At 30.0% G+C, this 14,135-nt stretch overlaps 1 protein-coding gene across 2 annotated transcripts; it reads left to right on the forward strand.

Moving 5' to 3' along the window:
• The first annotated feature begins 2,784 nt into the window (after positions 1–2,784).
• On the forward strand, positions 2,785–10,814 carry LOC136985002 (carboxypeptidase E-like). Of its 2 annotated transcripts, XM_067282167.1 has the most exons (9): positions 2,791–3,136; positions 3,861–4,054; positions 4,127–4,285; positions 4,743–4,906; positions 4,976–5,106; positions 5,184–5,323; positions 5,391–5,517; positions 5,586–5,761; positions 10,009–10,814. In XM_067282167.1, the coding sequence occupies exons 1-9, from the start codon at positions 2,899–2,901 to the stop codon at positions 10,105–10,107; spliced, it is 1,428 nt and encodes a 475-aa protein (XP_067138268.1). In that variant the 5' UTR covers positions 2,791–2,898; the 3' UTR covers positions 10,108–10,814. The 2 variants fall into 2 exon arrangements, with proteins under 2 accessions (XP_067138269.1, XP_067138268.1); XM_067282168.1 differs by lacking the exon at positions 4,127–4,285 and having other exon boundaries at positions 2,785–3,136.
• The last annotated feature ends 3,321 nt before the right edge of the window (positions 10,815–14,135 follow it).

Genomic DNA, 14,135 nt, shown 5'->3' on the forward strand with positions numbered 1-14,135 from the left:
TAAGAAACTTTATCGATGCGTGCACAAAACCCGGCACAGTTCTGTAATAAATAAACCTATATCGATTAATTTGTACAGGAGTTAAGTGCAGTTACTGTACTTGAATACATCACCGAACTGAAACGTAATTTTAAGAAAATTTTAAGTATTTAAATACCCGAACAAGTTTATGCTAGTTTGGAGTCGTGAAAGTTTATAGACGTTGGAAAATTTGGCATTCAGTTATCGCACACCTTAATGGCGATCCGACATTACCGGTTAGTGAAAGCGTAGGCAATGCTTCCAACGTTTAAACGGGTAATTATTAATCGCCTATACGCAACCTACTTACTAGAAAGTTTGTAATTAAAAAAGAAATTTAAGATGGAGGAGGACATCTTTGTTTTACGAAAGAAAATAAACATTGCGACAGAAATTGTTTGCTTTTTAAAATTAATCAAGCGGGTGCTGCCGTTTCCTTTATTCCGATTGCCTAGAAACAATTCGACACCTTTAGATTATATTTCCACTTACTTTTGTTGTAACTCGAGACAGGCTTTAAAACTCTCTCTAATAAATCATCGCCGAGTTGACGTTTATTATTTCTTTTTTTTATAAGGGGAAAAAATGGTTGAGATCCGTGTAAATGCACCCTATAGGGAAAAATTCGAGGCAATCCATCAAATATTTTGTCTACGTGAAAATTATCTTTCAACTTGTTTATATATAATAAGGGAAAAACCTGAATATAATCTAAATTGTAGGATATTTTTACGAGAAATTATGGTAGAACGAACACGTTTTTAATATACGCAACACTTCATTTGTATTTTTCTACACGAATTTTATAATATTCTAGTTAAGGAATTTTATAAAAGGAATAAATCTACAGAATAATTTCCCTTTAGGGAATTTTTATAACGTGGAGGGCAAGAAAAAAAAACATACCAATCGACGTCAGTGCGCATGAAAATTGTTCCCGAAACTATTGTTTTATCATTGTTCCGAAACCCGATTTGTTGTAACGGATATTCCTTTTACAATATACAATAACTATTAAAAAAAAATCCCTAACGTTCAAGAAATCGTACTCTAATCGTCCTTGTAAAGGAAATATCTAGATAAGCAGTATCAGAATTTACGTTTATCACTATGGAAGCAAACTAAAATATTAAATAACTTGGATATTCAATAACGAATATTTATCTATCTGGCATTAGCAATAACCAATAGAAACAAACCTTAGATAATACCTATCGATCGATAAAACAGGGTTCGAGGGTTCAAATTTAGGTAAAAACAAAGCAATTTCTGGTACGGGCAGGTAATTTCTGTTTTAGGTCGCCACGACTCCACGTGACAAGTTTTAATTTGAACGAACAGAAAGAACCAGTAATGAGTAATATATTTTATGCGTCGAACAATTGTGAGAATTAAACCAAGTTATCAGACATTACAATAGAAAAAGACAACAAAAGGTGTCTTTCCCGTATGATAAATTATATAGATTAAGAGAGAGAGGGGGAGGGGTCACACCGAATTTATCCGGAGACCGATACGTTCTTTTCACGATGCTGAAAATGAATTTTTCAATATTTGTCATCGTTCGATCGCCCCGGGCGCGTTTCGGGATTGTTTTCGAAAGTTTTCTACCGCCCAATGCGCTCGGAGAAGAAAGACCAGTTGGCAGGTTTCTTGACCGAAAAGCTAAGAAAATCACATGACTGCACTCAAAAATAATAGAAGAAAGGAGTCGAGGAGATGATTATCCATTATTGTCGTTGGATTCACTCGAAAAAAAAGGGTACTTAGACGTCAATAATTGTTAATCTTCGACCGATCTGACATCTTAACACTCGATGATGGATGGTAATCGAGCCCGAGATGCCGTCCAGATATAGATATTAATTAACAAATTATTAAACTTTATTTTATCGGATGGCAAAAGACAAAAATCAAAGGCATTGTCCCCAAGTAGTGCTTTTTTTTACGGCGAAGTAAAAAATTAATTAATTTGATTTCTAATTATTATTATTATTAGTAGTAGTAGTAGTAGACAGCACGATAAAATATCGAAATAGTAGTAGAAAGTCCTCGACTTGCTTAATTTAAAAAAATAATAATAATTTCGAATAATTAAAGTACGTTTTCTCTTACTAAAAATGGAAGACTTTCCATTTACGAGCGCGCCATCTGGTTTTAACTAAGCGAATTAAATTTTAAATTTCAGAAATTCGAACTTTTTAAAGTAAAATAAATACAAATTCGAATAAGATACGACGTCCAAACTTTAATAAATAAAATTAAAACTAAAGATAAGTTATTTTTAAAAAAATTATAAAACAGCGCCATCTAGTAACATTAATTGCAAACAAATTTATTACTATTAAATGATTCTTTTACACATCACATTGTTATTACTAATCTTGATTTTTACAGTATTAATTAATTAATAAACTGATTAACGAGTTAAGCCCCTTTTTTGAGAAACAGGAAAATTATACGCGATAACAGACATTTTGCCGCTTAATTAGGTTAATTCTGATATAATAATACTAATTATTTCGCAGTATTTTTCGAGAATAGTTACGAAACTCATTTTGATTGGACGATTATAAACACAATATATATTAATTCCTAATTATTATTATTACACTCCCGACCGATTTTAAACCTATAAACGTAACAGAGTGGAATAATTAGTCAAAAATCAGAAATGTATTTTATTTATTTTTTCGATTTTCACCAATAACCTTTCGCGTATTGCCGTGAAGCAAGGCGAAGGGTTTCCGACCAATAAACGTAATGAATGAATATTAAGTCACACGGGATGTTGCGCGGGCGTGTGTGACGTAACCCCGTTGCCTGGATACCGTCCGATTTGTTAGTGGACCACCATATTGCATTTCGTATTCTGCTATGGAGAGATTAGGATGGCTTCTAATCGTCTCCGTCGTCGCGGCGGCTTTCTCCGACGACGTACCGACCGGCTTCGTATTTAAGCATCACGATAACGAGGAACTGCTCCAAGTGTTGGAGGACGTCCATAACAAATGCCCCAACGTAACTCGATTATACGAATTAAGTCACAGAAGTGTCAATGGTCAGCCTCTTCTCGTCTTAGAAATGACTAAAAACCCGGGCAGACACGAGTTTTGTAAGTATCCTTTCGCTCCTTTAACTCTCTATTAATATCCTACATCTTGCTGTATGTTTGTTTATAATATATAATTATGCCCTGCAGTATGTATAAACATACTGCAAAGCATAAACTACTGGTAACTTCAGTCATCAAGTACCTCATAAACAAATTTATGCTAGAAACACATGGTGCAGACATTAAATATATAATGATACATTAATTACCCATCTCTGCAGCTTAAGCTATTTTCAATTAAAATGTGTGCGTAATGACTTCGAGGAATTATGACCGGAATGCCTTTTAATTAGAGAGAATCGACAGTCTTAAAAGTCTTTGTTTGACGACTGGATTCGGCATAACTCGTTCCGAAATTGTCCGCGATGCTAAGAAGCTGGGCGGAGAAGAACATATGGATTAATCGTTCTTTGCATACTCTTGTCGGACGACCTTTGATAAAGCTGTGTTAACGCGTGCATTGCAACTGTACACATCAATTTTAAAGAGGCAGCAGCTGTTTGGAGTTTCACAATTATTCTAATTATTCAGAGAATTCGAAATTTTAAATTAAATTGAATTATTCAAATGATCTTAATTAAAGCAAATAATAAAAAATCTTAAAGCAAATTTTTTACTTAAATAATTTACTATTATAGAAGAGAAATGCTACACTATTGTAAAATTTAATTTTAACTCAAAATACCTCTCTTATATAATCTGTATATAATATTGCTATTTGTAGTGAAGCCAGAGTTTAAGTATATTGGAAACATGCACGGTAATGAAGTATTGGGAAGAGAAATGTTACTGACCCTGGCCAGTTATCTCTGCAACGAATACAAGCGAGGAAACGAGGATATTCGACGTCTCGTGAACATGACGCGAATTCACATTTTACCATCCTTGAATCCGGACGGCTGGCAAATAGCGTCCATGGTTAGTAAATTTTTAAAAATTCCAATTGTATTTTCGTTACTTATTGACAGTATTCTAAATATTTTCGTCTAGAGTCACGGTGACAATTGGTTAAAAGGAAGAGGTAATGCCAACGGAGTGGATTTAAATAGAGATTTCCCGGACCTAAATCAGATAGTTTACGAACACGTTGGTGATACTGATGATAGATTTAATAACCATCTGTTTTCTAAAGATGCAATAGATCATAAGGTAAATCTAAAAACACCAAATTGTAGTAGTTTTTAATAACATTTTATTACAAATAACATTATTTTATAACTTTAATAATTGCTTGTCATATGATTATAAACAAAATATTAATTACTATATTATTTTTATGGATGAATATTAGTTACATATTAATTTGTAATAAGCAATTTTAATGTGGTCATGAAAATTTAATAATAAATGTTTAAAACAAACATTTTTCAATTATAAATCTATAATTAATTTACTATTTATGCTAACATTATTTAAAATCCAATATAACAATAATAAATGGCGATTGTGTGGCAAAAATATTTCAATTTTAAATATAATGCTTCAATCTAATTTTGATAAAAGTAATGATTATTATTATACTAGTGTTATGAATTTCCAACTTTCAATTATTATAAATAAATAATTGGAAAAAATCATAATTAAATTTTATATTTATAATGCACAGTTTCAACCAGAGACCTTAGCCGCCATGAAATGGATTTTAAAAAATCCTTTTGTTCTGTCTGCTAATTTGCATGGCGGAGCTCTAGTTGCTAATTTCCCCTATGATGAATCTTTCCATCACAGCAGTCAGGAATATACGGCCACACCAGATGATGACACGTTCAGGTACGATTTAAAACACCGGTTGGCAACGCTTGTTATAGTATCGGTTAATTTAATTAATTTATATTTCAGACATCTCGCCATGTCTTATTCGAAAGCTCATAAAACAATGGCCGCTGATAAGCCTATTGACTGTAATGGAGATGACTTCACTCACCAAGGAGGAATAACAAATGGAGCTGCTTGGTACAGTGTTGCTGGAGGTATCGTTGAGATTTTAATTATGTAGATTAAATTTATTATTATTTCTTTTTAATTCATTATTCAAATTTTTTGATAGGAATGCAAGATTTTAATTACCTTGGATCTAATGATTTTGAAATCACACTCGAATTAGGATGTAATAAATATCCTCCAGCTAGTGAATTAGAAAAAGAATGGTTTAATAATAAAGATGCACTTATTAACTTTATCTGGCAGGTATTTATATTTCTTTAAAATTTTTAATTTATACAAGAATGTATACACAAGTATTATATAATTTCAGTCTCATATTGGAGTAAAAGGCATTGTTAAAGATGCAGAAACTGATCAACCCCTTACTGGCGTTTACATTAAAACAGTTAATATTACAGACGATAAACACAGATTAATTGATCACGACGTGACAACAGGTATATTAAAATTTTCTAACGTTTTAAAAAAACCCGGCAAGAATCTTTCTAACTAATTACCGATTTAGTTACAAACGGAGAATATTGGAGACTTTTAACTCCAGGAAAGTACGAAATCACTGCACTCGCCCCGGGCTATAAAGCGGACACAAAAACAGTCGTCGTTACTAATCCGCCGCATCAAGAAGCTATCCGTCTTGATTTTACGTTGGAACCGGAATCTTTGGAAAATTATGATAATGTGGTATGTATATTTTTAACAAAACTTTTAACATTAAAATTAGTATTGGAAAATCAATATTGAAAAATGAATAATTTATATCAAATTATTTCTTTATTATTGATCTATCTAATGAATTATAAATACTATACACCCTATTTGAATAAATTTGCATGCATGACTAACCACATGTAATGGATTCATACTGTTTAGTATTTTTTCTTTTTGAACTGCAAATAATTTGAAAAAATTCATGAATTACTGGGCTTTAGTTTTAAATCAAAATGTTACATTGCTATATTAATAAATTTTAATATAGCTGTTTCCCATTGTTTACAATGCATTTGAAAATAACTTTGTTGAAGAATATTTTTTTTTTTATAGCATCCGTAGAAAATCTGTAGAACCTATTATTATATGTTTCTAGACTAAACAATATCACAGATTTACGTAATCAGTTTCAAAAATAGTTAAAGCAAACACCTTTGTACAGCAATTTATATAATTTCCATGACTTAGTGAACAACAAAACTCTCAATTCATTGTTTTGTAACAATTTTCGCAATATTTAAAAAGCCCAGATCATTTTTGATTTATTACTACTAAAAAAATAAATTAGATTATATAATCTATTATACTATGTCTTAATAATATCTCTCATAAATATATATCATCATCATCAAGATGCAAAATAGCATTTTCTGTTTAATATATTCTCATTTTACCTATAAAACTTTTACCTTAACAAAATGTCAACATCATTTCTTAAAATTGTAGTAATCTAAAGAACCAATTGAATACAAACAAATAATTTTTTATTTCTCACAAAAAAAGCCAATTCATTATTAAGTAGCATGAGCCATTAATCTGAGCGACTATATGTTAATTAATGTGAGGAATAAGAATGATAATCCCAACATTTTCCATAAAAATGTCACAAGATTCTGAAGTAATTTGAATCTAAATTGTTTCCAATTGGCTAATTCCTTATGAATCTATTAGATGACTGAACAATTTCATAAAATATAAAAATATTTTATTGATCTAAATTTAAAATGCATTTTTGAAATTAATTATAAGGGAAAAAGTTTCTATATATTTTTTAAAAAATAGTCTGAATGTAGTATCTTAATTTTATGATAAATCAAAATGTTCTATCAGTTGATTTTGTGAGACATTCAAATGGTTAGTAGAGAAACATTTTAATGATAATATACAGAGTATTTTTAACATAACTCTGATTTAAAAAAAGGGTTACTCTATTAAAAAAATGAGTTTAAATTTTGAGATCAAATCTTACTTTCAAGTCTAATTTTCATCTAAAGCAGTGTTTCCCAACCACTGGTTCATGTAAAATATTTGACCATACTGAAACTGGCACAGTTGCAACTTGAAAAAACCATAGACCTATAAATTCCCACTGTCATCTATCTGTCTTTCCTTAATCTCGAGAACAGAGTTAGATGGCCGAAAGACAAGACCAAATATGGAAATCTTAGAGGCAGGAGCCCCGATTAACTACATACAAACTCTCAATGCAAATCAAACGTTGTGTTATTTCAATTCAAAAATTTTCCCCTGTAAGGTGTTAGGTAGATGACTGGCTCAACTCTGTTGCTAAAGGAAAAGTATGATATACAGAGGCAAGACACTACTAATTTGAGGTGGAGAACACACATTTTAAATTAAATACATTAAAAATATGATTAAAAATTTCAGCCCGGCATTGTGATAATGTCGCAATAAATAGTTGCTCATTACAGGTTACATTTAAATAGTAATCTAGAGCAGCGGTCGGCAACTGGTGGTCCGTGGAGAAATTTGGACATTGACAAAAGAAATGCAAAATGCTTAGTTGCTTTTTTCACCCTTTGGGGGTTTTTATTCGAATCTAAAACCAAATACGAAGTGACTGTTATCAATAAATAATGAACAATAACAATATCACGAGTGCGATTGTCATCCTTGGTGGAAAGTGCTAAGAATCCATAAACTTATTTCAAACGAAGCAGCAACAAACTGTAGACTCACATTGATTTGTTATAATTAAACACGCCAGTTTTGTATTAATATAGTAAAATTGAACTTTTATGATCATTATTCTACAAATTTTGTATAGTTAAAAAAAATTCATTATAGTGGTCCACAGGATTCAAAGTTAAAAGTTTAGTGGTCCATGAGGTCAGAAAGGTTGCTGACCGCTGATCTAGAGTTACTGTAAGTACTTTGTTACATACAGTAAATCTAGATAGGCACATATAAATGTAATAAGCAAGCATAATTCATAGTAGTATTGGGACCTTGAATAAGTTCTCGCTGTTTTACAACAGGTGGCGTTACCAGAACTGTGTGCGTGTATTTTTAGATGGTGACTCATCTGTAAGGAAGTACAATAAGCAACCTTGAAAATCAGTATATGTCATTTCACAGAAGTGTAAACAACTTTTTTTTGTGGTGTTAAAAAAAGAGTATTTGTGGGGAATTTTATTACACTATTTTATTCAAAAAAAAATCTGCAGTTGAAGCACACAGAATTCTTGTTGAGACCTACAGTGACCATGCTCTGTCAGAAACAACATGCAGAGATTGGTTTAGACGCATCAAAAATAATGATTTTGACGTTGAAGATGAAAAAGTTTGAAGACGAGGAATTGGAGGCATTACTTCATGAAGACTCATGTCAGACGCTAGCTGAACTTGCAGAATCATTAAGAGTTGATGACAACAGTTTCAAAACGTTTGCTTTTGAATTATTCCTAATCCTTTCAAAGACATTGGGTGCCGTGTGAGTTGAAGCCAAGAGACGTCGAACTGGCGTCTTTTCACGTGTGAACAGCTGCTTCAACAGCAGAAAAGGAAAGGTTTTCTTCATCGTATCATGACTGGGGATGAAAAGTGGATTCACTACAATAATCCTAAGCGTAGAAAATCGTGGGGTAAGCCTGGCCATGCATCAACATCATCGGCAAAGCCGAATCATGTTTCAAAGCTCCGAGTTCATCCATGGTTCATGCTTCTGCTCTGCATTTGGTGGGATCAGCTAGCTGTAGTTTATTATGAGCTGCTCAAACCGAATGAAACCATCACAGGAGATCACTATCGACTACAATTGATGCGTTTGAGCCAAGCATTAAAGGAAAAACCGCCACTATACGAGCAGAGGAAAGTGATTTTGCAACATAACAATGCTTGGCCACATGTTGCACAACCGGTGAAAACCTACTTGGAAACACTTAAATGGGAAGTCCTACCCCACCCGCCGTATTCACCAGACATTGCCCCTTCCGATTTCACTTGTTCCGATCGATGGCACATGGCCTGGCTGAGCAGCACTTCCATTCTTATGAAGATGCCAAAAATTGGGTTGATTCTTGGATAGCCTCAAAAGACGTGTCATTTTTCCGACATGGAATTCAAATGCTGCCAGAACGATGGGAGAAAGTAGTGGCTAGTGATGGACAATACTTTCAGTGACATGTTTTTTATGACTTTTTGTAAATAAAATGTTAATTTTTACAAAAAAACAGCAAGAACTTATTCAAGTCCCAATATATAATTACACAATGAGAAAAAGTATTATTATTAAAATATGTATAACACATCAATTTACAACAAAAATTTTTTAAATCTTGACAAAGTTATTATTTCTGGTCTTATTTTCCTGGCTTTTATATATAACAGAGGGAAAGTATGGTGATTGGTAAAAAAAATGACTCCCCCAGAATTTTACATTTTTGGAGTCGGGACCTAGAAATGTAGAGAAATGCAAAAAAATTTAGGGGTTTTTTCTGTATGTGTGTATGATAGTGTGTGTGGGTGGCACAATTTTGTTCACCCTCTTTGAAGCTTAACTCTTGTGCTTTTTGTCAAGAGTTTCTGAAATTTTGCAGGGAGGTTTGTTTATTAGGGGGATTGATGCTATTAAATTTTGATTAAAGGTAGAGGGGGTGATGGAAGATAAAGGGGGTCACATGTATCTCCAATAAGGTAAAACTTAATGACGATTTTACTTGTTATTAGTAGTTAGTTTTTTTATAAAACCTGTCCCTACCCTCAAAAGTTACGATTTTTGCCATTTTATAATAACAAAAATCTTTTTATATATTTTGAACTAAAATATCATAACAGATGGCATCACCAAACGTTGCTGGGAAAGTTAAGCGACCCATTGCTGGATTTTTAATAAAAGATTTAACATATTTAAGTTAAATGATATTAAATTTGTTGCAAGTTCCAATTTTTATTTAATGATTTTTCCTTCTTAATTTCAGATTGAAGAATCAAATGAAGATAAAAGATATTATGGTAATACAGAGTTTGCAAGATTTTTAAGGTTTTTTAATCAAAAAAACAGGTTTAGTAAAGTATAAACAATACAAAAATCTCACTTTATAAAACTTTTTAATTTTCATTTCTGTGCCAAAAAAACTTCAAAGATCTGTTTTATTCGAAAATCATTTCAATAAAGACAGCACAAACTTTAATATTTACTGTGCATCTTCAGTTCAGCATATCACTCAAGAATTGTCTTAAAAAATTGTCTAATTGTTAAAATAGTTAAACATATCAGTGTATCTTAGAATAACTAGTCAATCAATTTTGTTTTAATATTTAATATAATTTATTATTAAACTAGCATATCATATTTATACAGATATAGAAAAGCTTTTAAATATTCATTAATGTGTAAATGTCAATCCTTTTTTTGTCATAGCTAAATATTAAATTTTATAGACAAAACAGTACCAGAGTTAATATTCTAGTCATTAATGAATAAATGTGTAATATAAAAAGAAATATCCATTGTAAATTTATAAATATTAAAGTTATTTAAGTGTTATGTTAATAACATGCTAAAATTCTTTTCTTTTTGTTATAAAGTTGTTAAATATTTGGCGACATTTCGAAATATCGTAGTAGTTAAATGTTAAAATACTTGAATTATTTTTATGCAATGAATCCAAAAAGTTGTAAATAACTGAAAATTTTATTTTAAATTACAAATCAAAAAATTTCACAATATATATATATATATATATAAATGTAATAATATTACAATAAATCTTATTGAATGCAATATCAATAGTAATAATTTAGAATTTCTTTCATTATTAGTCTTTTGGACAATTTATGAGCACACATCAACGATTCTCTATAGCAACGTGAATAAGTAAATATCTCAAAATGCTTTTATTTTTCAAAAGTTTGTTTTAAACTCTTAAAAATACAAAGCACATCAATATTACTATAGAAACATGCATTAATTAAATATATATATTAATAATTCAACAATATTTTAAACTGATTTGTTATAATAAGCCGGTAGATGTTTAAAAATATAAAAGGTTTTTTTAGTAAGTTTGCTTTAAGAAAATAAGATTATTTTGATATTAAAGATAAAATTAATAACATAACAACTTTCAAGCTATTTCTAATCCATTAAATTTGGATTCTATTAAATCTAATTACATTAAAATATATTGAATGCTTGTTTAAAAATTTAAAACATAAAAACCAAATCTTAATTCAACAATAGATTAAGATATAGCAGATATAATTGCTTGCATTTATATTTGAATTTTTATTTTAAAAAAAGTATTTTTAATATTTCCTAATACAAAAAAAGTTCCGCACAAAACTTGTAAACACATCAGTTCGTTAACCCTGGGTTATTTCATTTCTCACAAGTATATGCTTTTGTGTTGATTCAATCGAACTATAATTGGAAGCTATAACCTAAATTTTCCTTTTTTATTTCTTATACACACTAAAGCACTAAATCTAATTTTGTAAACTGATCAGAAAGATTGCTATTGAATGACAATAATTAACTGATTAAATAGCTATCGCATTAAAATCCACTCATAAATCATGGGGGAACCAGACATAATACATTTATAGATAAATAGACACTTTGAACTAATAGCATTTTTATTACACAAATATTTTCAGCTGTTATTGTTATTCAATTTACCAGTTTTAACAAAACAAATGTAAATTTGGTTAAAAACATTTGTATGTTGTTCTTTGTATATCATTGTTGTTTTAAATTGTTTACATCAATGACTTAGATAAAGAATTTTTTGTTTTATTTATTATTTTAATGAACAATGTTTAATTTTTGGATCCAATTTTATTATCCTACAAAGAAAAACATTGTTTTTAATTCTTCTATTATTGTAAGTTTGTAGAAGTTTGTAAATGTAATAATTAATTAATTTGAACATCAATATAAAAAGCTTGAAATAAAGACAATTTCAAATAACAGCTTAAGTGCTTTAGATATTACCATTTGAATTTAAAAACTATTTTGAAATTTTTTGATATTTATCAAAACATGATTCATCTATATATATATAAAACTGCTGAAAAATTACTTGAATCTTTTAAACCAGTAGCATTTTAAAGTATTTTCTCTCAATACAAAGTTAAATTACATTAATTTTCTAACTTTCAGAGGAATAAAATAATCTAAGTCAGTGCACTAACTAAATATATTGAACAGATCATTTTCATTTATGATTTGTTACTGAACAGTTACTGTAATATCTTACTTCTAACAACTATGCAGACTATGATTCCAAATAAAGGAACACACAAAGAAACATCTAGAGGTTCTCTTTTCATTTAGAAACTTATGCTAATATTCCAGAAACAAAAATCTGATCTATAAACACAGTATCACCAAACTGTTTTATTATATACTAACGTACTAGGCAATGCTCGGATTATCTTAAGAAATCATCATACAGGTTTAAAGACTACACATGATTTTGTTAAACACTGGTACACATGGTAGTTGATGACTTAAGCCTACATTGAATAATTGCTTCCATCACAGCATTAGGAACTGTCATTTTTCTTTCGATCCTTTCTTAATAAAATAAATATTGTTTTATTTACAGTTCTTTGTATAGACTTGTTTCATCAAACTTTACAGAAAAATTCAAGAAGGTTAAAAAAATCTCTCTCAAACAACGAAGAAAGTAATTCTTAGCAGAACAATTGGCAATAAAACAATTTAAAATATATCATTTTAAAGAATCATCAAAAGTAAATGGGAAATAATAAGACTTTTTAAGTAAATACTTTTCAAAATATTCACACATCATTAGGTTTTATGTCAGAATTGATAAACTAAAATGATTTGTTTTGCTAAAATGAACTTTTAAGGTCATTTGAAAGAGATTTGTGGGCTTTACAGAAAAATTCATAAAAGTGTAATGGAACAGGTTTGTAACAAAATACATAAACAAAAAGAAAGATAAATTTTGTGCAAACATTAAAGAAAGAGGAAAAAAAAGACAACAAAATTCAATGACAAATCCTTCATCAAATAATAATGGGCAATATAATAAACTGTCTTTGAGAATAGAATGAAGCCCTTTGTAATCCAAAGATCTAATCTGTAGCTTTTACGTAAATCCAGCTTTGGGCCAGGCCCATAATAGGAGTGAACAGGTGGTGAGGGACAGGACCTGACATATCTAAGACGGACCGTCCATGAAAAATTCCTCACCTGGATTTAATCCTGGACTCCAGAATGGCAGGCTGACACCTTAACTGTCTTGTCTATCAACATCAGAAGAAAAGCCGTAAAGAATTTGAGTACAAATTAAATAAGTGATATTGTATTCTTAATTCTCTCTTAATAATATATTTGACTTTTTATTTAGTGTTTGTATAAACCTCAATTTCCTCTGAGCTAACTGAATTCAACTTTGGACTCACATATAGAATTATATCACACAAATCTCAAAAATAATTGAGATTTGAAAAGCTCGTTAAATACATACGAAGTGACAAATGGACAAAGTGCTAACATAAGCTGGATTCCTTTTTTAATTGAATATACAAACATTTTGCAAAACTTTCTGAAAACAAGGGTTTTAAATTTGGTTTTATTAAAAGCAAATATTACAATCAATCAAGTATCACTAAGTTTAAAACAGCAAATAGGTTTTTATATAGTTATCAGATTATAACAGCAATAATAAAGTAAATTTTTTAGCATAAAATTTTTAAGTTTAGAATGGATCTTTCATATAATTCTTAAATGTTAAGAAATGGAACAAGAATGGAACTTTGGACATATTTTACAGATAAAGTACAGTCAAACTTCTAGTTATCGAGTATGATCAGTTGCTAAATAATTCTCTACATACGAACAATTTACTTGTACAAGAGTTATAAATCAGCTATACTAAGAAAATTATGAAATACTGCAAGCAATCCTCAACTTTTGGACAAAGTGTTCCTAAAAATGTATATGAAAATGGAATGTCAAAGTCAGACGATAAAGGTGCATGTTATGAAGGGCATTTCATTTCCAAAAATCTAAAAACAAAATAAATATACGAAATAAATATGGTATAATGCATGAAACAAATCATTGCTT

Source organism: Centruroides vittatus, unplaced genomic scaffold (assembly GCF_030686945.1).
Source record: "Centruroides vittatus isolate TY-2023 unplaced genomic scaffold, ASM3068694v2 contig_941, whole genome shotgun sequence".
NCBI classification, from domain to species: Eukaryota; Metazoa; Arthropoda; class Arachnida; order Scorpiones; family Buthidae; genus Centruroides; species Centruroides vittatus.

Coding starts and splice junctions, on each gene's coding strand:
- LOC136985002 (XM_067282167.1), top strand. CDS start 2,899: ATGGAGAGATTAGGATGGCTTCTAATCGTCTCCGTCGTCGCGGCGGCT. Junction 3,137..3,860: donor CCCGGGCAGACACGAGTTTT/GTAAGTATCCTT, acceptor TGCTATTTGTAG/TGAAGCCAGAGTTTAAGTAT. Junction 4,907..4,975: donor CCAGATGATGACACGTTCAG/GTACGATTTAAA, acceptor TTTATATTTCAG/ACATCTCGCCATGTCTTATT.